At 41.5% G+C, this 21,269-nt stretch overlaps 2 protein-coding genes across 12 annotated transcripts in view; one reads left to right on the top strand and one right to left on the bottom strand.

Annotated features, from left to right (window-relative positions):
- The window catches only part of AOPEP (aminopeptidase O (putative)), a 242,045-nt gene extending 237,276 nt beyond the window's left edge, over positions 1–4,769 (top strand). For all 7 annotated transcript variants that reach the window (XM_077344574.1, XM_077344576.1, XM_077344577.1 and 4 more), the window contains 2 exons: positions 163–249; positions 4,384–4,769. In XM_077344574.1, the coding sequence (XP_077200689.1) occupies positions 163–249; positions 4,384–4,414 (118 nt within the window). In that variant the 3' untranslated portion in view covers positions 4,415–4,769. The remainder of the gene's footprint in view (positions 1–162; positions 250–4,383) is intronic.
- Positions 4,770–10,306: 5,537 nt separating this feature from the next.
- FANCC (FA complementation group C) overlaps positions 10,307–21,269 on the bottom strand; it is a 75,794-nt gene continuing 64,831 nt past the window's right edge. For all 5 annotated transcript variants that reach the window (XM_077344585.1, XM_077344583.1, XM_077344586.1 and 2 more), the window contains 5 exons: positions 19,540–19,615; positions 19,317–19,398; positions 18,776–18,950; positions 15,903–16,100; positions 10,307–13,350 (listed from right to left, as the gene is read on the bottom strand). In XM_077344585.1, coding sequence (XP_077200700.1) covers positions 13,210–13,350; positions 15,903–16,100; positions 18,776–18,950; positions 19,317–19,398; positions 19,540–19,615 — 672 coding nt within the window. In that variant the 3' untranslated portion in view covers positions 10,307–13,209. The remainder of the gene's footprint in view (positions 13,351–15,902; positions 16,101–18,775; positions 18,951–19,316; positions 19,399–19,539; positions 19,616–21,269) is intronic.

Genomic DNA, 21,269 nt, shown 5'->3' with positions numbered 1-21,269 from the left:
CCAGTAGTTTTTTGGGGGGGATGGGGAGCCATTTGTAATGAAGATCAGGGCCCTTTTAAAATGCGATGATCAAAGGGCTTTTAGTAGAGTTCAGTAGTGTTCAGTGTTATTTAACTTGGTACCATTTTTACAGTAAATGCTATTTTGCTTGTTTTCCCAAAGGTTCGACATCGCTGGTGTGAACTTGTTATTAAACACAAACATACAACAGGGTATGGTGATGTTGAGACATTCCTCAAGGATGACCAGGTCAGTACTGTTAACTAATGCTTGTCATAATCCAAATAATATATAGATATTACCATTGCTTGTTACCATTTCACCAACAGGAACCCCATAAAGTTTGTTGTAATGTGCTGGTAACATGATTTAAAATGTTAGAATTGCTGCTAGAGGGCAGGAGCCAAATATTGGTTTGGTTAATTCAAAGCCTTTCTTCTCTTTGCCATTTTTTGCCACATGCAACTGTCTACTCTTCCCGTTTCTGCTCCCTCCATTGTCCTGTTTCTGTAATCTTCATATCATAGCTCTGAAAATTGATTCCATTCCCTGCCACCCTTTTTTATTCATTTATTTTATTTATACTCTACTTTCTTCACTCAGTGATGATTCAAGGAAGCTTATAACATAATTCTCACCTCCATGTTATCACTCAGCAAATTTCCATGGTAGACTGAGTCTCCTAAATCCTAGTCCAAAACCCTAAACACTGGTATACTCAGGTCTATAGCCATGTTGGTCTAAAGCAGCAGAGCAAATTTGTAATCCAGTGGCACCTTTCAGCCCAACAAAGATTTACTCAAGGTATAAATTTTCATGCTTTGTTAGATACTGTACAGAAGTGACATCCTTCAGCACTTTCTCTTGGCCTGACCACTGAATGATTCTGTTCTCCTATCTCTGTATTTCAAGGACAGTTTAACTACATGGTAACCTAGAATGGCAACCATTTGTAGTAATTTTCAAATGCCACACCCACCCGAGTACCACTTATTTTTACAAGAATTGTTGCTGACATTTCCCCCCAAGATATTCCTTTTTTCCCTTGATGTACAAATTGCCATCTGAAATGGGGACACTTGAGTTAAGCATGATTTTTTTCTCCTTATCACATGTGGTCTTGTGTTAGTCCCACTCTAGAGATTAATCTACATATGGAGAAACACCCAGATTGGTTGCAAACCATGTCAGGATTTGACACACAAGCACATAACTTGCACACACAGCTGTCTGTGCAGACTGCCTGCCTGCAGAGGTGTTTGCGCCATTCTAAGTCTTCTCTGTCAAAACTAAGTCAAACTGAAAAGCATCATATTTAGGAAATGGTTTGTAACATATACAAATGTATACATTTATGCTCCTTGAGGAAAAGAATTTCTGGGACCAAAACTGCAGAACTTTTAGACTTCCTTCTAGGTTTCTTCAAGTATCTGTGCAATTTATGAAATTATAATATAAGAAATCAAGGACGTTGTGCTTTGCAGTCTTGAAAGACAACTTGGTTTTTCAGAAGTCTGAGGAACATGCAAATGTGACCACTTAACATTGAGGATTACAGAACCACTACTGTTTATTGAATTTAGATGTTTGCATTTAGAGAAATGTCCATGAAACACTCCCATCTGAGTTTTCAATGATGATCTTTATTCTCTATTTTGAAAGTAGGTTGCAGGAAGCTTACCTTTGGAAAATAGTATTTGTTATACTTTACTGTAACTAGTGCAGTTTGAAGACTGAGAACTTAGCTCCTGCCGTATTTGATCAAACCAGAGCGCCAGGCAGTAATGGGTTTCCCTACAGTTTGAGCTAAATACACACGAAGCAATCAAGGAGTGAATTACAAAGCTGATAATCCTATTTGTCTCTCCTTTGTATCTTGCAATTATAGATGCGTTGTTTCTGTGTGTGGAGTTTTCATTTGTAGCTCTAATAGCTATTAGACCTATCATCCATGATTTTTTCCTCATGATTATTAGATCATCTACAGCGGGGGTCCTCAACCCATGGTCTGCGGCCCAGTACCGGGCCGTGAAGGCCATAGTACCGGGCCACCAGTGGCCGCACCTGCCTCCCCCCCTTGCAGTGAGAGGGGGGAAAAGAGGCAGGCGCGGCCACCGGCATGCCAGCAACACAAACGCGCACGCGCGGAGCTGCCGCACATGCATGTTTGTGCCCCCTCCTGGCGAAAACGCGCACGTGCGGCAGCTCTGCGTATGCGCATTAGCGCCACCTAGTGGCGAAAACATGCATGCGCGGCAACTGCGCGTGCGCATTTACGTGCTGCTGCGGTGGCCGGGCCGCCAGCTTTCTCCCACCCTCGGCGGCGGTCCCCAACTACAAGAAGGTTGGGGCCCGCTAATCTACAGTAGTGTCACCACTGCATTCTTTAAGCTTATTGTGGATGTTTTGCTCATCATTTTTATTAGTTGACCCTAAAATGCATTGTTTTAAGAAACCATTCATCTCTCTTCCCCAAGGATGATGATTGTAGATGTATCATATACTATAGTAAGATTTTTTTTCACTTCAGCTACAGGGGAAAAATTGTATCTTCCTTGAAATTTTAGCTTACTTTCAGTTACATAGTGATGGTACAATCCTGTATAGAGTTATAACTTAACTAGGGACTAAGCCCATTGTAGACTGAATACAATGGGCGCTAGCAGGGTCTCGTGCTTGTCGGGGGGTGCTGGCAGTGGCCCGTGGAAGCGGACGTGCAGCCATAAATTACTAAACTAATTATCTAGTAGCAGGCATAACTGAATCATTCAAAGGGGTAATTAGCAATCAGACATAATGAGTACTGCTCCCATTTCTTGTCATCCTGTATTTAGCTCCATTGCAGCCTAGAGGATCTGAATTTTTTCCTCTCTTTCTCTGAAGGCATTACTGCTATATTGAGTGCATCAGCCCATATTATTACTCCCAATAGTTTAATTCTTCAGTGGACTGCAGACTTCTGATTTCTCCTGTCAAAGTCTCTCCAGGTCCCTTGGATCCTTTTAAACAGATATCTTCTTTTTTATACCCCTCCCTCAAAAAACATAAACCCTTTATTCAGTGTAAATACAAACTTCATGATAGAACAGTGTAGCATTGCAGTTAAGCTCACCATACTATTGAGTACATAGATATGCCATACAATTAATATTCTGTAGGATTATAAGAAACAATCCCCCCCCCCAAACAAAGCAGTAAAAATATTTACACGGAGTACTGTGATATTGCATCAATTATTTGCAAGGCAGATCCCACCCCCCTAAAGTGTAAAGTCTACTGTCGAAGCTACAGTTAAATTACTCACCTCAAATTGTTCCATCATGATACAGTTGGCAAGCAAATGTTATTAAGTGCTTGCAGTTTGTCAGAAGTCTTCTGATTGTTTGGTAGTGGAGCTGCACTCAGGGTCTACTACCTGGCAAATAACTTCCTTGTTTGAACTTGTGCTCTGTCAGGCTCCTCTCAAGGCTTGATGTGGGTAAGACAGCGTTATTTATTCAATCCAAGTAATCCTTGTCCTGTCTTCCAACTTAAAAAAAACAAACAGCATCTCGTTTTTATCTTGAAGGCTTCTGAATCAATAATGCAGCTTGTTGTGCGGCGTGCTGCCCAATTAGGCAGAAAGAGGCGAGGGAGCTTACCGTCCAGAGGGGCCATTTTTGAGGATGGGGTGCGGCTCCGCGGCGCCATTCTGCTTGCATTGGCAAGCAGGGTGTGGGCTCCTGTGGTGGCTGGTCATTGGGGCTCAGTGTTTTGGCGACGAAGTTGGGCCGACTGGTCAACGGGGCGAACTGAGATCGGGCGGCGGCTCTTCGACGCGTTCGCCGCTCCGGCAGCCAGAAGGCCGGCGGCCCCCCCACCCCACCCGAGGCTCTCTGGAGCCTTCCCCTGCCCGCCGGATCGCTCCAGCAGCCAGGAGAAGTTATTTTTTAAAAAGCTGTATCTGGTGCTACAAATTCAAAGGTTCATCTCAAAGACTGTGGAGTTTATAGGTGAGTTTCAGAGCTATATCTTTTTGCAGCCTGGATGATCACGGGGATTACCTTCTGCATTGTATATACTGTAAGTTTCAGTAAAGGAAAAGTATTTTATTTAATATAAAATGTTGTCACTGGGCAAGAAAGATTTTTAATATTAGTTCTGTGAAATCTAAGATACTGCTCAAACTTTTTTTTTGCGTAATGTATTGTTTTTCTAAGATTCCTATTGCATTGATCCTGCTAATGTATTTTAAAAACCTACAAAGAATCTCAGTACATTTAAAACCTTGTAATTATGAAAATTTACTGATTTTTAAAAAATAAAATTAGCCACTATTATTATTGTCCTAAACCCATCAAACTAAAATTGTGTAATACTTTGATCATTTTGTTCCTCTTGCAGGCAATGGGTGTCTACTTGTATGGAGAATTAATGGTGAATGAGGATGCAAACCAACAAGAACTTGCATATAAAAGTTTTGCCGCAGTCCGTGGCCAAATGGATGTATCCTCAGCTAAAATAGTGGCAGAGATGTTACTTTGATGAGATGACTTTTTCCAGATAGTTAAATCCTCAGGCTATGTTTGAGGAAGCAACATACTGAACCTGTATGTTAATGAACAAATAAATATTTTTCAAAACAAAAGTCTAACAAAGTTGTCAAACACCCAGAAATAGGATCATAAAATGGTAAAATCATGTATTATAAAATTAATCACCATATTTCAGTACAAATTTATGATGTATCCGTACTGTTACTTTGTCAAAGTAAACAGCTTTTTAAAACATTATCCTTATTTCTGTTGGTGAACAAAAATAAAGTACTTTGTCAAATTGACCAGTGGCTCCCCCCCCCCCAAAGATACTCCAAATGTCGCTCTTATGAATTAAGCCTCTATATGGTCCTGACCTGGATAGCCTGATCTTATCAGATCTTGAAAGCAAAGCAGATTTGGCCTTGACCAGTATTTGAAGGGGAGACTTCCAGGGAGTAGCAGAGTTATAATTAGGAAGCAAGCAATGGCAAGCCACTTCTGGATGTCTTTTGCCTGGAAAACCATATGAGGTCACCGTAAGTCAGCTATGACTTGACAGTACTTTCCACCACCAATCCTATATGGGAGTGATTTTGTGAATATGCAGGATAACAGTTCATGGCATAAAAGAGGTGGACTCCTGGCATAGGAACAAAGATTTGCTGAGAAGGGCTACTCATTTAACAGAATCCAGACTGTACATCCAAATTAGGCACTTGCAAGTATTCTTGGATTATCCTAGAACTAGAAGAGAAAGTCTACATGGTTTGTCTCCCATGGCTTACAGATCCTTTTATACCATTTCCGGGGGGGGGGGAGGAGATTGAGTATATATGTCCCTATGGTAAATATGTAATTGCTGTTTTGCTTGTTTGTACTTAACTGGTAGAATATTAAATGTGGTTACCCTTGGAGCAGGACTGAGAATCCTATAGCCCAGTGGTCCCCAACCCCCAGTCTGGGGACCGGTCCGTGGGTCATTCAGTACCGGGCCGCGGCTCCTCCTCATCCTCCTCCCTGCATGCTGCCTTGGGGGCTGCCCTGCCACTCTGCCGCCGGCTCACCTTTGGTGCGCTCCAGCGGTCACCATAGCTGGGGCTCCCCCTCGGTGTGGCACTGTGTAGCTGCTGCTGGCAGCACCCCCTAGGGGATGGCAGGAAATCAGGGGCGCCGATGGGAAAGCAAGCAGAGCAGGGGCTCAGGCGGCAGCGACATCCCTCAGCAAAAGACTACCTACCCCCTGAGCCTCAGTAAAATTGTCAACCGTTGACCAGTCTCCGGTGATAGGGTTGGGGACCTCTGCTATAGCCCACTTATATGGCAAGGGCATTCTCATTCTGGCTGAGTCAGTTTCTGGAAATGCTGAAGACACGGATCCTCGGGTTTTGTGCACTCAACTTGTAGGGCAAAGTAGGCAGATGTTGCCATATAAAATGGTTTTCAGTGGTCCCAGAAGAGAAGTGCTGAACACTTTACAGAATATTAGGAAAAAATATGGACTTGCTCCAATGTTTAATGTTTTTATAACCTGGTAATTTGCATGATGAAATATTAGCCCTCCTTCATCTTGTAGATCTTGTTTCTAATATTATATTTGTACAACATTATGATGTAATGTAAGTATGCTTGCCTAATTCATATGCCTGAGGTCTTGGTGATGGCAGCCATGTCCTAGCCTTTTTTGAGTCCTTTGCGTTGTTCCCATAGATTAACATTTTTTTCTTCAGAAGCAAAAGTTAAAATAGCTGTTATGTGACTGAGTCTTTTCATGCCACTTTTCTTCATATCAGTTATAATGTTAATAGCTTATGGCAAGTCTACCAGCACTTACATACTGGTATTTTAGAACTGATGCACGTGGTTTATGTTGAGAAACAGATTATTCAAATAAGAATGTTGAGCTTGTAAATGAGAGAAAAAGATGGGTTGTAAAGATTGTCAAGTTATCAGAATGATGTGATTATTACAGGTTGCAGAATTTAGAGGGGCAGTCCAGATTTCCTTCCTGTTTTGGTTGTTTGGGTTCCTGGCATGCTGATTTGTGACTTAAAATTAAAATCACATTGCCAGGGATTACCACACCACCATGACGTTGGCTTCTCTGACTGAATCGTTGATAGTCCTACCCTTCCATGCACAGGCACTGAAGGACTTCTGCTGCTAATAAACTATACTCAGATGAAGACCTCTCTAGAAAGGTGCAGAGCTTAGCTGATTGGTGAACAGTGATTGATTTCCTCTTTGTTCACAGTGGCTAAGTTCTGCACCTGAAGAGAAGGTGAGATGGAAAACTTTCCCAAAAGTCAGTTTGCTGCTCCAGTTTTATAACATAAATTTGTATGGCATCTGGTTTACAGGTGACAACCATTGAAGAAGCCCTAAGAATGATCACTTTCTCCCCTCAAGAATGAAAAGAATCCACATTGGAAGCATTCTCATTAACTTATAGAAAAGTAATGAGTAATTATCAGAAAGTATATATTTTGCTTTTCATGCTATTTTGAGGTAACTATGTTAAATGCATTATATTTTAGAAGTGTCCTTCTTAGCTAAAAACAGCCCTGCTGGGTCTGCTACAGTTTCGTGTATTGTTTGCAATGAATGACTGTTTCTTATGGGAGCTGCGCGTTGCAGCGGCTGCTGTTCCAGTTTCTTGATGGACCCGTCCTCCGGTGCCTACTGAGCTGATATCAGTTCTGCTTTTACACACTGGCTCAGTTCAGCAGGAACAGGAGTCGAGCCCTACAGCAAAAAAGATTATTTTCTAAGTGCACAGACGTCCAAGAAACTTCATGCCTGAAACCATGAGATAAAACAGACAGATGCTCTGATGTGGATACAACAGTCCTGCAAGAGGACGTAGCGTGGGTGAGCTGAGGAGGTGTGTGCAGGCATGGCCAAGGTATGATTGCTCAAACAGGAAATGTAAGACTTCCTCATGCTTCATTTTAGCCTTCAACCCACTTATTGCTATTTTCAGAAATAGTGCCAAGTTGCAAAGGAGGGTCATGCTGTGTGTCTGTGTATTCTTTCCGGTCAAGTACATTTTTAAGGGAGTTGTATAAGTAGTCCTGGAGAGTAAATACCATTGCATGTCACTTAGGCATATTTTTTTCTTCTATATTGTAGAAAGCTAGGCCCTTCTGTCTTTGCAGATTATATTTGTTTTTATGATGGAACATGTGACATGCACATGAACATCCAGTAACAGTTATTGCTCTAGTATATCTGCGGTAATTTCCCCCTCAGAATGCATTACAGAAAATCAGACTGACTGAGAGAACTTCTTTTTGAGAAGGACAACAGGAAAGAATAGCCATCTTCAAGCTCACTTAAAAACACACACACACACACAAACATTCCTCATTAGAGTAATAAGTTTTACTGTTTTTTACCTTGCAGGAATCAGAGATTATAAATGTACCCAACCCTGGTAGTTCTAGGATTTCATTGACCGGACATCAGAGGAAGGATTGTGTACCAACTAAAGTAATCAGCCAACAAACATTTTACCTCTAAGTAGTTCTCCTTCCAGAGAGCTATTATAACCAAGAAGAAATGTGGGATAAAACTGAAACATCTGCCTTCTCACCCCCATAAACCTCTGGGTTCCAGCTTGCTGCCTAACACAAGCTTCCTAAGAGTTACTGTGTGAGGGTAAGCCATGTAGATGCCAAGTCAGGTCAAATTTTCACTGATAAGAATTAGTCTCTATTTGAAGAGACTTTTTTGTGCTTGTTTTGAGTAGTGCCAGCTGTTTTAAGATTTACACATTGTAGGTTATTTAAACCGTTATTTAATAAATTGTTGCTTACTACTCTTAAGCCCTGTTATATTTTTATTATGCCATTTAATATCGATGTGATGAAAAATAGGTAAGAGTTAAACCTGTGGTTGGTTTTCATTGATGCAAGGAATACCCTGCAGTGCCAGTTGCATCTTTTCTCAGTTCCTTTATTGCAGTAACTTCTCATCCTGATTTAATATGAGCACACTCTAAATTGCAGCCACACCATATGCTGTGAATGGAACGGATTCAATTAATCCTAATATCCAGGTCCCCCTTCTTTGCAAATCAGGAATGATTTTTTTGCAAATACATCATTTTTGTAACCAGTGTGCAGCTTGCTTTTATATATTAGTACTTCATGAACATAAAACTGACCCCTCTAATTTGTGCTTGGTTTGACAATGTCATCTGATTTGTTCAAAGCCGTTGCCCTAGTCCAATTTTAATCTGTAAGGGGGCACTAATCCAGTCTGTGGCTGCATACACATGCAGGCGTGGTCTTTTTAATGTGCTTCCCAAACCACAGCACTCCACCCCCACCCCCACCCCACCCCCATTTTTAATTACCTAAGCTGCGCTGTGCTCTGTCAGCAGTCTTGGATTCAGCCTTCCAACTTCAGTAGGAATCTGGAGTTCATATGGCACCATACTGAGCTATTGCGGTGGCCGTTAGCATAGAGCTTTTGATGTGTTTAAGAAAGGATCCTATTCATGAAGAAAATCATGCTCTATTTCACAAGGTTTTCCAGAGGTAGAAAACTTTCTGTCCCATTATAAAAGATAAAAAATTAAAAGGAAGCTCTAAAATGTTTTTAAGCCCAAGCTGTTGCTTTTATCTAGGAGAGGATTTTGATTTCCAAAATATCTGTCAACTGTCTGTTTTAACATACACCCATAGCCTTCGCACCAAAATGCCCGGCTTCATTTGTCCTAGGGAAACCAAGAGAATACAAGGACAGCATCTCTGCTACTGTCATTCTTGTAGGTTTCCATTTAAACTCTCTTAACCATTAAGTGGCTGAAGATCCATGACTGGAACTGCCAACCTTTAACACACCATAACTAGCCGGTGTTCTTTGGAAAGTAGTCTGAAATCTAGCTTGAAACATTCATCTTGAATGCCGGTGCTAAAAATTCCATTGTCCCCTTTTTGTTCATTTTATCTTAAAAGTGTGATTTCTGGGCAGGAACATATAATTTAAGCTGTTTTTGGCATCAGTAGGTTCGCCAGAAGTGCATAACCTTCATTCCACTATCATCTATCAGGTATGCTGCACCAAAATCAAATGCACCCAAGGCAGACATTTTTAAAAAACCCAAAACAATCCCCCAAAATAGAATATAAAAGTGGCACTCTAGACAAAACAATTTCCCACCTGAAGTCAAATTTGTGTGGGTTTCTCCAATGCTGCTCTACCTATATGGCAGGTTACCCATCCTGGCCCCCAGCAACAGCCCCCCTCTTCAGATTTAGGGGCTTTTTAATCAGCCACTTACTATATTAATATTTTAAAATAATCTGTATCAGGTTATCTAAATTCCAGTCTTCCATTTTTTTTTTCAAAGGAAGTTCTTCACTTCTCTACTTCTGTTATAACCTGCCTTTCTGCAAGGTGGAATACAGCATCACTAGCATTTAACTATCACTAGTGCAGAAAACTCACTCCTACCTAGTTGGCCCTACCTGGGGTGTGCCACCAATAGAGAGACAGCAGTGTGTCAATAAAGGCCAGACAGTTCAAATTTCAAGCAGATAGGGAGAGAACATTAATTGGCTCTCCCTGGGAGGGATGTCACCAATAGGGAGAGAGTACTGTTCTAATGAGTGTCAATCAGTTCAAATTGTATGCAGATAGGAAAAGCACTGTCCCAGTGAGGGCCAATCAGTTCAAACTGCATGCTCTATATTCCTACAGTCCAAGGGTTAAAATTTATTGCACATATAGGAGAATGAAGAGTCAAGAGAAATTTATCTTTGAACATAAACACAATATAGGACTGCTTTGTTTCCATTTATTTGCAAGTTATAATGAAAAAAAGATTGCGCAAATTATATACCGTTCCATGTTTAGTAATAAAATTAAAAGCTTTATCTTACTATACATTGTGTGTTCTTGCAACTTGTTTTCCTAAATCTGCAAGAGTATCAAACATTACATTTTCAGTGCTCCTCTAAAATGTGATCCTTTTTCAAATTTAAATGGACAAGTAAGAATATAAGTTAAATTTTGTTGAGTTTCCTGTTTCTATAATTGGCCCCCAACTTCTGCACTGTGCCCAAATAATGTTACTTCTCACTAAGATCAGCTGCATTTGCTTTTTACAAAGTGTACACAAGGTTGCAGCCTTAATTTAGATGTGAAAAATCAACATTATGGTAATTTCCTTTATATCCTTGTAGTAAGAATGCTGGATTTCTAAAGCTATATGATGAAAGGGATGTCATCAACCAGTGCATTATGGACTTCAGTTAGCTAATGCTAGCACAGCAAAATAGTAGCAGTCCTAAGAAAGCACAATGGAGGCAGAAAGAGAATGTTCTATCAAAATAATACTGGTTGAAAATGTCCACACGTACCCTCCCCCCCTATTTAACAGAGAAGTACCTTAGTGCCTTAAAGCCCAAAACTGCTATTTTACCGGACCCCAGTTATGCTTCTAAGAAATGTGAAAATTCAAAAAGTTGCCAAAATAGCTAGGAATAATGTAGGAATGCACAGGAGTATCTGGAGAATAGCAGCAGCATGTCTCCCACTCATAACTTTGGAGATTAATTGGCTAATGAAGGATAATACAGAATGCTGTGATTCAAACAATCAGGCTACCAGCCAAATTAAAGAGAACAGGATAAATGCCAAATCTCAGTAATTATTTCACCAGTCCCCCCCCCCCCAATACTGAAATTATTATTTAAGCAAAATGACTGCCTATACTACTGACATTTTACTGCTGCCAGTTGGAATTAGTCCAGATTTTTTAAAAAGATGGGGTAAAATATCTAGTTCGTAGCCCAATTTGGCTGTACAATGTTGGCCATTAAAAGAAACTATTTGCGTCTGTCTAAGTACACTTAAGCCCTTCAAAAAGTGGCTCTAAAGGTTTAAACTCCTTTTCTGTAGTTAGACAGATGGTTAACAGAAGACAGCCAGAATAAGCAAGAGAAACAACTTTCTGGCAATTGCTCTCAAATGGACCACCCCAATGCAAATTCCCAGAAATCAAAGCTAAGGTAGCAATTGAAATTGCAACCATGAACGTGCCTTTGAAAATCTTAAGGCAAGTACTTGAAGGGAAAAGCACATCAATTTTCAAGCATCAGCCAACTTAGTAGGTGGACTTAAACAGACCCACATGTTAATGTTACTGTGAATTATGGGCATTTGAAGTTCCTGCCAATATGCTGTTTTTGTAACGCAACTAAAATCTGCAATGCACAGATCACATCTAGGGTCCATTAGCTGCACTACTGAAGTTCCAAAGGTGTAAAACAAAAATAATACATCTTCCAAAGAGAAGCCAAAATATTGCTCTGCTACTGATAGATACTTTGAAATAGTAATTAACATCTGTAAACTTTCTTGTTTGAATATCCTCCTTTATCAACATACACTGAATAAATATAAGAAGAGTTTTATTTTTTTTCCTGTGCTACTGTGTGATAGAGCCAAAATGGCAGCTGCTCCTCCCACTCACACATACAAGCGGAGATGTTTCATCCAGCATGATCCATATCTTCCGGGAAGCTGCCTGCTCCTGAAACAGGCTGGTCGCCAGAATGAGGTAAAACAGACTTAAGACTGTTTCACTGGCAGAAGATCACAAAGCTGCAGTCCCACAGTTTTTTAGCCAGACACAAATTAGCTTGTGGGCTGGGGCAGAAAAGTCTGTAATGGCCAGGCTGCAGACACTAACCATTGCCAACATAGAACCCAAGATATGATACAGCTGTATTTAACCATTCAGTTTGATGTCGCCAGGCATAACCCCTCCTTTTTTCTAGAGGTCTTCTGTAGCTTGCTCAGTTTTCAAGCAATATATGGGCGTAGTAGTTTTGTTGCCCACAGCTGGGGGGGGGGTCAAAGAAAAGCAACAAGTAAACTCAGAAATGAGTAAATACTGAATTGCACTTTGGGGGCAGTATGTTCATCTGCAAATAAAAATGCAAAGATTTCCAGACATGCCTACTATCTTTCCCCTCTCTTAAATGACCAAGTTTGAAGTATCATAACTTTATGCTTAAACTTTTCAGACTGATGCCTTGTGTACAGAGAAGTTCATTATGAGGGAGAAAAACAAAATCAGTGCCATAACTGCACGTCTCTTTACTGATGTTCTCTGTCTTGCTCAAAAGTCTGTGCCTCATATTGGTCCAGGGATGCACATTTGCTGACTAATGCTATTTTATCAAATACCAGCTATGCTTCCTTTGGAGGAATGAATCCTAGACTGAATACAAGGATGTGAACGGCTACCTTTTTGATGCAGGCACTTGCTTCAGAAATCTCTATTACTTGCTTGTAACTTTCTTCTTCAAACAGACACATTAGTAACAAGCAATTACCCAACTCTCCAAAAGAATATGGAGAAATTATAAAAACATACTTTTTAAAAAGTCTCATGAGACAAAAAACAAGATATAATAAATATTTAGCATTATTAAATATTAATATTTAAATATTTATTATATCAACAATTAAACTGCATGACGAAAAACCTGTGCAGGTATATATTGTTCTAGTTTTTATGGCCATGAAATATAAACAACATCTTCAACCATATTTACAATTTATATGTCATAACATAAATTGCTTTCCAGCAACAAACTGCCCAACAAATGTAGGGGCAAAATGCTAATGGGAGCAAAAAACCCCCAGCAGCTCAAGTTGAACATTACTACAAAAACTAATCCACAAATTTTAGAATCTTCAAAAGATCATTTGCCAGCTTTGCAGTCCTTTGATATTTTGTTCCAAATTGGCTGACTCTGTGTGCAGTACGTCTAAGAAGACTAGAAACTCTGAAGACTTCATATGTAACTGCAAACTAAAAGAAAGAAAAATAAAATTATATTTAAAAAGGTACTGTCTAGAAGCAAATAGCACATTTAACAGTTATAAGGATCAGAAAAAGTAAAAGCTAATTAAAAGGTAAAGGTAAAGGTATCCCCTGTGCAAGCACCGAGTCATGTCTGACCCTTGGGGTGACGCCCTCTAGCGTTTTCATGGCAGACTCAATATGGGGTGGTTTGCCAGTGCCTTCCCCAGTCATTACCGTTTACCCCCCAGCAAGCTGGGTACTCATTTTACCGACCTCGGAAGGATGGAAGGCTGAGTCAACCTTGAGCCGGCTGCTGGGATTGAACTCCCAACCTCATGGGCAAAGCTTTCAGGCGGCTGCCTTACCACTCTGCGCCAGAAGAGGCTCTATCAAAAAAAGCTAAAAGCTAATTAAGATGCACAAAAAAACAAGGGGAAAAAATAGTTGCTAACATGTCTGAAGGACTTTCCCCTACTTGTTGCTGTGTAGAGTGGCCCAGAATTTCAAGTGGAGTTAGTTTTACAAGAAAGTAGACAGTGAGACTTTGGGTTGAATTCAGTGATCCACTTTTATTAGGCAACAACTTGGCCTTGTGGACAACAAGAGGGACTGCAGTTGCCAGCAGTAGGCCTCAGGCTTCAGAGGGAAAGACATCACCAGACAAGCAACCAAGGGGAGTCTGGGGCCACATGCATTCCTTTTAAAGGGTTTACATGTGAGGGAAAACAGCTTTCCCTTCAGCTTAACTTTCTGGAGATGAGCTGTACTTCCAGGGGATTCTTAGACCCAACCTCGAGGCTGGCATCCCTAAACCTCAGTGGGATACAATGCTACACGGTCACTCCTCCAAAGCAGCCATTTTTGCCTGGGGAGCTGATCTTTATAGTCTGGAAATGAGCAATTTCAGGAGTTCCCCAGGCCTCACTTGGTGGTTGGCTGTCCCTGGTCTGAACATATTCCTTGAAGTCTGGAAGTGGGGCCTCAAAAGTATGTAATGCCCCTGCAGCCACCTGGCACCCCCTGACCTGTTTCAGATCAAGAAAACATTGCAGAGAGGAGGTAAGGTTGCCAGATTGGTGTAGGTTCATGTTCTGGAATTCCACACTACCTAGGTGTGCATAAACCTGACTAAGGTCATGACTGCAATGCACAGAGCGACCTCATCTTAGGGTTGGCGCTTCCTCCAAGTGAGGCTCTCTACCCACTTCCCTCATGGAGAGTCTGCTATGGGGAGGGAAGCTTTGAGACACCTGAGGCCTGCTGGGTGACTGCAGCCCATTCCCAGTTCTCTCAGACCTCTCACGGTCCCACATCTCTCGCAGGTTGTGTATTGTGGGGAGATGAAGGGAAAAGTTTTGTAAACGACTTTGAGACTCCTTTGGATAGTAAACAGCAGGGTACAAAAATCCAGCTCATCTTCTTCTAAGGAGCAACCGTGAAAGAAGCATGTGGGCACAAAATTTTATCAACAGTAAAAAAATGGAGACAAAAGGAGCAGGGCAGACACCTGTGTACTGTGACTACCCCCTGTGGATTAGGGCAGGGGGACATTTCAGTGTCTGTGGCCTAATTCACACAAGGGAAATGATGTTTAACACAGAACTGGGAGGAACTGGTTGCCATGTAATCTCCCCCTAAGAAGAGTCTCCCGTCTGATTTTCCCTTCACATATCTGAAGACATGGCTCTGGAAAGCTCATCTGTAACCACTATGCCACAATTCCCAAAGGTCAGTCCTCTTCCATACTCAATGAGCATTCCAAACCACAGGTTCTTCACACCCATGCCTTCATTTGCCACCACACTAGTACATATGATAGACTCCTTAAGAAAAGATTAGTCCAAAGATATCAAAATATTTTATAGACGGGATAAAATTAATTTCATGTATAGTGACATTTTGGTCATTATACATAAATAAACTCTACATTGACCATGAAGCAAGACAATGAAATATATCATCTCATATCTGTACCAAGTAGTTGCTCTTATATTTGTGAAGAGCCCTAATGGGAGGAGCGATGTCCAGGGCACATCTGAATGTCTGGACTCCGCTTCTGGCTCCATGGAGCAATCAGTGTGCACCCACCAAAGCTGGGTGCATCTGGATTGGGCCTGTCCCTGGAGCACCCACCCCCAGAAGCCAGCCACAAACTGCTCACGCAGCCTAGCGGCCAGACGCTGCCTATCTGTTGAGGCGCCCTGGCCCACTTGCAGCTTGGACCTGCGGTGCCCTGGCCCAACTGCAGCTTGGACCGGCTGCCAGCTTGTGCAGCTGGCTGGCTGCGCAGCCATTGGCCCAGCCGCCAGTGGAACAACAAGGCAGGGTGATGGCAGCACCGTCAGGGGGCCCATGGGCTTTCGGGCTACTATTCAACGGGCTTTCTGGCTACTATGAAGTATAACATAAATATTGACCAAAACTAGGGTTGGACGCTTCACCCAACTTCACACACACACACATGGGGTGTGTGTGTCTAATCCGTACATAAACCCCCACCCATGATTTATGTATAAGTTTGAAGAAAAATCATGCAGTGGTAGTCAACAAATACTCACATGAGCAATAAATTCTCTGGCTATTGTTTGTCCATTAGAAGTAAAAAGCAGAAAGCTGATAATTAGATGAATGGCAAGTTCGTTGGTAGGTTGCCTTCTGCTTATTTTGCTGTTAACTGCAGCCTGCAGATCTCTGGAAGAAAGGGCTGGAGTTCTGGACAAGGTTGTGAGATACTCGCACACCGATCTACCTTCCAACTGTTTTGAATCATTGCAAAGAACAAATATGAAAAAGTTACATTCATTTAGTGAGATTTACAGGAAATAAATTGATTCCTTGGTTGCTTAAGTAGATATTCTGGATTGGAAAGAACACACACAAAAGAAAACAGTTTTTTATCACTCCCTAGTCTTGCCAAACTACTCACTAGGGCAATATGCCAGGGTTTAACCTTTTTTGTATAAAAGGAATTGGTGGAAAACACAGAGCATACTGTAGTCGTCTATACTGTACAAAAGAGACTATAAGGCTCTTTGAAAGCTCCTTACAATATTTCAGTTACAAATCAATTAACTCTCATGAACCGACCTTGTCTGATACAAATAGGAGGAAGGAGGTGGGCTGTTTGCACCACATTTTCTATTTTACTACTTGGAGCAGACAGAACAAATAGATTTTGAAGCTATAAGAGGAGCAGACTTAAGAATCAATACATTAAGGAAAGTAAGCTGTAAAATATTTTGTAGTATTATCTACGTGAAAAGCACAAGAAACAGACAGAAATACATAATCCAATAAAATATTTTAGCTTTCAGCAGTTTCCTTATTGCTATTTTAAAATTAATATTTATGTTTTGTTTCTTGGTTTACAGAACTGTGTCTGAAATCCTTGTATATCACATTTGATATGCAATACAATTTATGAAATATTTGTCCACTACGGATATGATCCACTTCTAGAGGGATTTAGGTGACTTTACTTTAGTTGCCATGACACTAATAATTGTTCACACTACAGCTGAACTATGATAAGATTCAGCTGTTAGGAAAATTATATCGGGCTTTAAAAATGCTTAAGTATGACAAATAAGATTGTTTATATGACTTCCAAACAAGTCAAAATTGATCTAAGTGATTAAAAATGGCCACAAAATAATCCACTGTATCTGATTTCTGTAGAGCATTCTGGCAAATTAAGGAAACTTTCAGATGTATGCTACCTCTAGATTTCTTTGTAAAACTTTTCAATATGAATTCTCTATATACCACCTTAAGTATATACAATGCTTGTTATGTATCATACTAGGGACCAAACCCATTGCATTCAGAAATACAACGGGCACTAGATTGGGGAGGAAGTGGGGGAATTCTGCAGATGGCCTCTCCCCCTGCAGGACCTGGAAAAGCTGCAGGCAGCTGTTAGGGAACTCACCGGCAGGGGCAGCTCTCACGCGGCAGGAATCTGCAGCCTCCGAGGGAAGTGGAAGGAGGAGGGGATGCTTAGGGGTAGAGGAAGGAAGGCAACTGGCTGGCCGTTGGACATACAGGCAAGCTGGTTGGAGGAGGAGGAACTCGGGCAGGACAGCCACCCTGAGTGAATGTTAAGTGCACTTAAGCCATGAGATCAGCTCCTCTTCCTAGGCCTTACCAGAAATATATTATGTGGAACAGATTTTGATTCTACTCTTCCTCCATAGGGTTTAGGAAACAAGACATTAGACCAGCCTTTCTCAACTTTTTTACCATTGAGAAACTCCTGAAACATTCTTCGGACTTCAGAAAACTACAGAAGAGTTGCGATCATGCAGAATATGGTTTGGAAACATAGCTGTGTACATGCCCACCTGGGGCCCTTTCCCTTCCCACCCCTCCAGGCCTATCATTGGCCATTTTGAGAGTGGGGTGGGTGGGACAACATGACCATATATAGTCATATCACCTGGTAAATGTTTAACAATACAAAAATAAAATTAATTAACTCCCTCCCATTTGGGAAACCTTGCCAGGGTCATCAAGAAACCCCAGGATTTCATGGAACCCTGGTTGAGAAAGCCTGCATTAGACAGTGGAGGTTAAGATAAAGTCATGAAGGAAGAGTCTCAGTGGCTTACAATCACCCTCTCTTCCTCTCCCCACAACAGACACTCTGGTGTAAACTGCACGGAGCTTTTATTCCAACCCCAGATCGATTCAGTCCCTGCCCTCTACACAGAATGCGATTTCCGTTTGGATTTTGGGTGATTTAAATTTTCCTTCTGCAGCAAGAAGGATTGATCCGGAGTGACCCTAGCTTTATGGTGCGATATCAAAGACTGCTGTTAATCCTGAATAAAGAAAGCTCCATGGTAGAGAACCTCTGATAGGCTACACCTGGTCATGTGACACGCTAGCCTTAAAGGAGAAGCCCCTAACTTCTCTCAACTTCTGTCGGTCCTGGATTTTTCCTCCCTCCTCTGCCTTTTTCGATCCTCTCCCCCCCCCCCACCCCTCCAAGAAAAGAAAGAGGCTCCCTGCTTGGCTTCTCCTCCCCCCTTCAAGAAAAGAAAGAGGCTTCAAGAAAAGAAAGAAAGAGCCCCCCCCTTCTGAGCCTCCCTAACCACGTGCAGAAGACTTTCCTGTTTCAGTGGGGAGGAGGGGGGAGAGGAAGACCCGAGTTCAAAGCGATCTGAATTCAACAGGATTGACAATGGAATAAAGAAAGGAAGTGCAGACTCTGCCCCTGTGAGGCAGATGTGTCTGAGAGAGCGCTGAGAGCAGTGACTGACCCATGAGCACCCAACTGGCTTTGTGTGGAATCAAGCCCGGTTCTCCAGATTAGAGTCTGCCACTCTTTAAACACTACACCATGCTGGCTCTCTTCTTAATAAAAGTATTCTATGCATTAAACAGCCAATACTCCTTTGCATATTTAAATTCTACCAACATTACCTACCATTGCTTGAGTTCTCTGGTGATTCTCAACATTTGGATCATAGTAAAATGCCAAAAGCCATAACAAGGCATCTGAAGATTCTGCATTAGACACCATCAAATATTCTGCTGCCATATCAGCCCATTCGCCAAAATGGATGAGCAAAATCCAGGTCTCAAAAACGCTATTACAAGATCTGTAACAGCACCAAAGCATGTTTCAGTTTTTCTGTCTACTACCGTTAAAATTTCATTAAGGCTCTCAAAAGTTGCAGGCTGACAAGTGCTTAGCTGCACAACAGGCATGACAATGGTAAGCATGCCAATGTCGGGGTACTTAATTCCATCTTTAAAACTGCTCCCTCAGTGCAATGAGGGAGACCTCCGTGTGACTGTACAGGAATTGTTGCCTCCGAATACCTAATAATTTCATTTTAAAATTGTTTTTGAGCTTGCACTTAGATTTGTAAATTAGGACTGAAGAGACTACAATTGACAGTACCAAGCTGTCACAATCAAAGAAGAATTCTCACTTTAAAAGAATAGGAAAAAGATAACCTTACCTCATGCATTCAGTTGCCACAATTGCTTTCAACATATCAGCAATATGAATCAAATGCTGATGTACGGCAGCAGCTGGCAAATCTAGAAGAAACAAAAGTTAATAGAAATTGCCTATGCTTAACACACAAACATGTCCTAGTCTGTATAAAAAAAGAAAATGAGACAACATAAACACAACTGCCGAATTTGCTAATATAGCAAATAATTTATAGGTAGCCATACCTGAGGGCTGTTTGAGGAAAACTCTCAACAGTGAATGTAGATTATGAGGAAAGTAGGCTTTCAGTGGAAACTTGTGCTACAAGGAACAGGCAACAATAAAAAAAAAGATAACTATAGATTGCTAGGAACAAGAAGGAATCACTTATGGCCCAATTCTTAAAATTTTACACACCAGAAAAGATGCAATAGATAGCAAAAGGATTGCTGAATCTACTTAAGATCATCAGTTTTGCTCTGAAGCACTGTAGGCAAATTAAGTGTTGGGAATTATTCAGAAAGTGACTGAAAATAAAATCCTAAAGAGGGAGGGGTTGGGGGGGATATGTAGGTGAGACATAGTGCCAGGGCAGACCAGCTGGCTGCCATGACAGTGATGGAGCTGGTTGCAATCTCACCATCTGACCAGCAGGAATACTCAATTGATCCTAATCTCAGCCTGCAAGGGATCCTGCAGGAGAGTCAAAATGTGGAGATGGGGTGCAAGGGAGCATTCAAATAACATCCTGGTCATCCATGAACCTCTTGGGGGGGACTGTTTAGAAACCACGACAGCCTTATCTTTATGTTTGGATTTCTTTTCCTTACTGGAGGTTCCAATTGGGAATGGGCAGGAACTGAAGCAGCTGAAAATGGTGACTGAGACTCTCTTTGGCAGGCCATGGGTCTTTTTAACAGCCAAAATGGCAGCAGCCAAATTAATGGTGGCCCAGAATGTATCTCTGGTGTCTGATCAAGCATAGGGTCATCAGAAGGGGAAGGATCTGAGCTCAGTACAGACTTCAAGGGAAACAAAATGGACAATGCCTTTTCCCAGAATGTGTCCTTCAGACAGCAAGCTCTGTCAGATTGAGCCCTGGGCATGAAACACTGACAAATGGCATTTGTGCTGACATTATGATACTCTCCAAAGTTCATGTTCATTGTTGTGCATCATCTTAATTCTGCATTTAGAACACTTTTTAAACAACATCTTGGTTACCATATCAGAGACACCACAAGTGATCAAGCCAGAGAAAAATGACTCAGAGTAGGCCAGTTGGTATCACTTCACTCTGTGAGAAACCTTCAGCCAAAGACAGTTCAACACAAAAGAAATCCTGCTTGACAATGACTGAAAATCAAGCTGGTAATGGAGTACACAAGAAAGCTTATCTTTGCAAAAGCAAAAAAGGCCTTGGGCGGGAAAACCTGCATGCATTGGCTCCTAAAGGGAGGGGGTGCTCCCTTTGGGAGCTTTGGACAAGAAAAATGCTCTACTGCCAGCCTGCGCAGGTATAATCCCAATGTGGGGCTGAACTGAAGACAAAAGGTGAGCTTCTCTTCTGTACTCTCAAAAGTGAAAATGAAATCTTTTAGAAAGACACAAAGGAGTGGTAGTGCTGTTTTTATGAGAGGAATCAAGTATTTCAACTCTATAGCATATCTGGCTCCTAGCTATCTGAAGGGTGTCAGCTTTCTCATTAATTTTTCCAGTCACTCAGCCCATGCCCTGAAGGCTGTAAAATGAGCCACTGGTCCATAAACAGAGCAGCATAAAATAATGTTCAAGGCATCTGTACATATTAACTAAGGCAGCTGCAATTTCAACTCTAACTCACTGTTTGAAAAGGGAGAGAAAAAATTAATCACAAGACTAATTAGAGGCAATTATTTGCTAAAGGTTCCAAGAAAAAGATCCACCCTTTCGTTAACCAAGAGACATTAAGAAGCCCCAAAGCAGAACCCGATAT

The sequence above is a fragment of the Paroedura picta genome, chromosome 7, assembly GCF_049243985.1.
Source record: "Paroedura picta isolate Pp20150507F chromosome 7, Ppicta_v3.0, whole genome shotgun sequence".
NCBI classification, from domain to species: domain Eukaryota; kingdom Metazoa; phylum Chordata; class Lepidosauria; order Squamata; family Gekkonidae; genus Paroedura; species Paroedura picta.
Note: the sequence above shows the minus strand (reverse complement) of the source record. Positions and strands in the feature narration are given on the sequence as shown.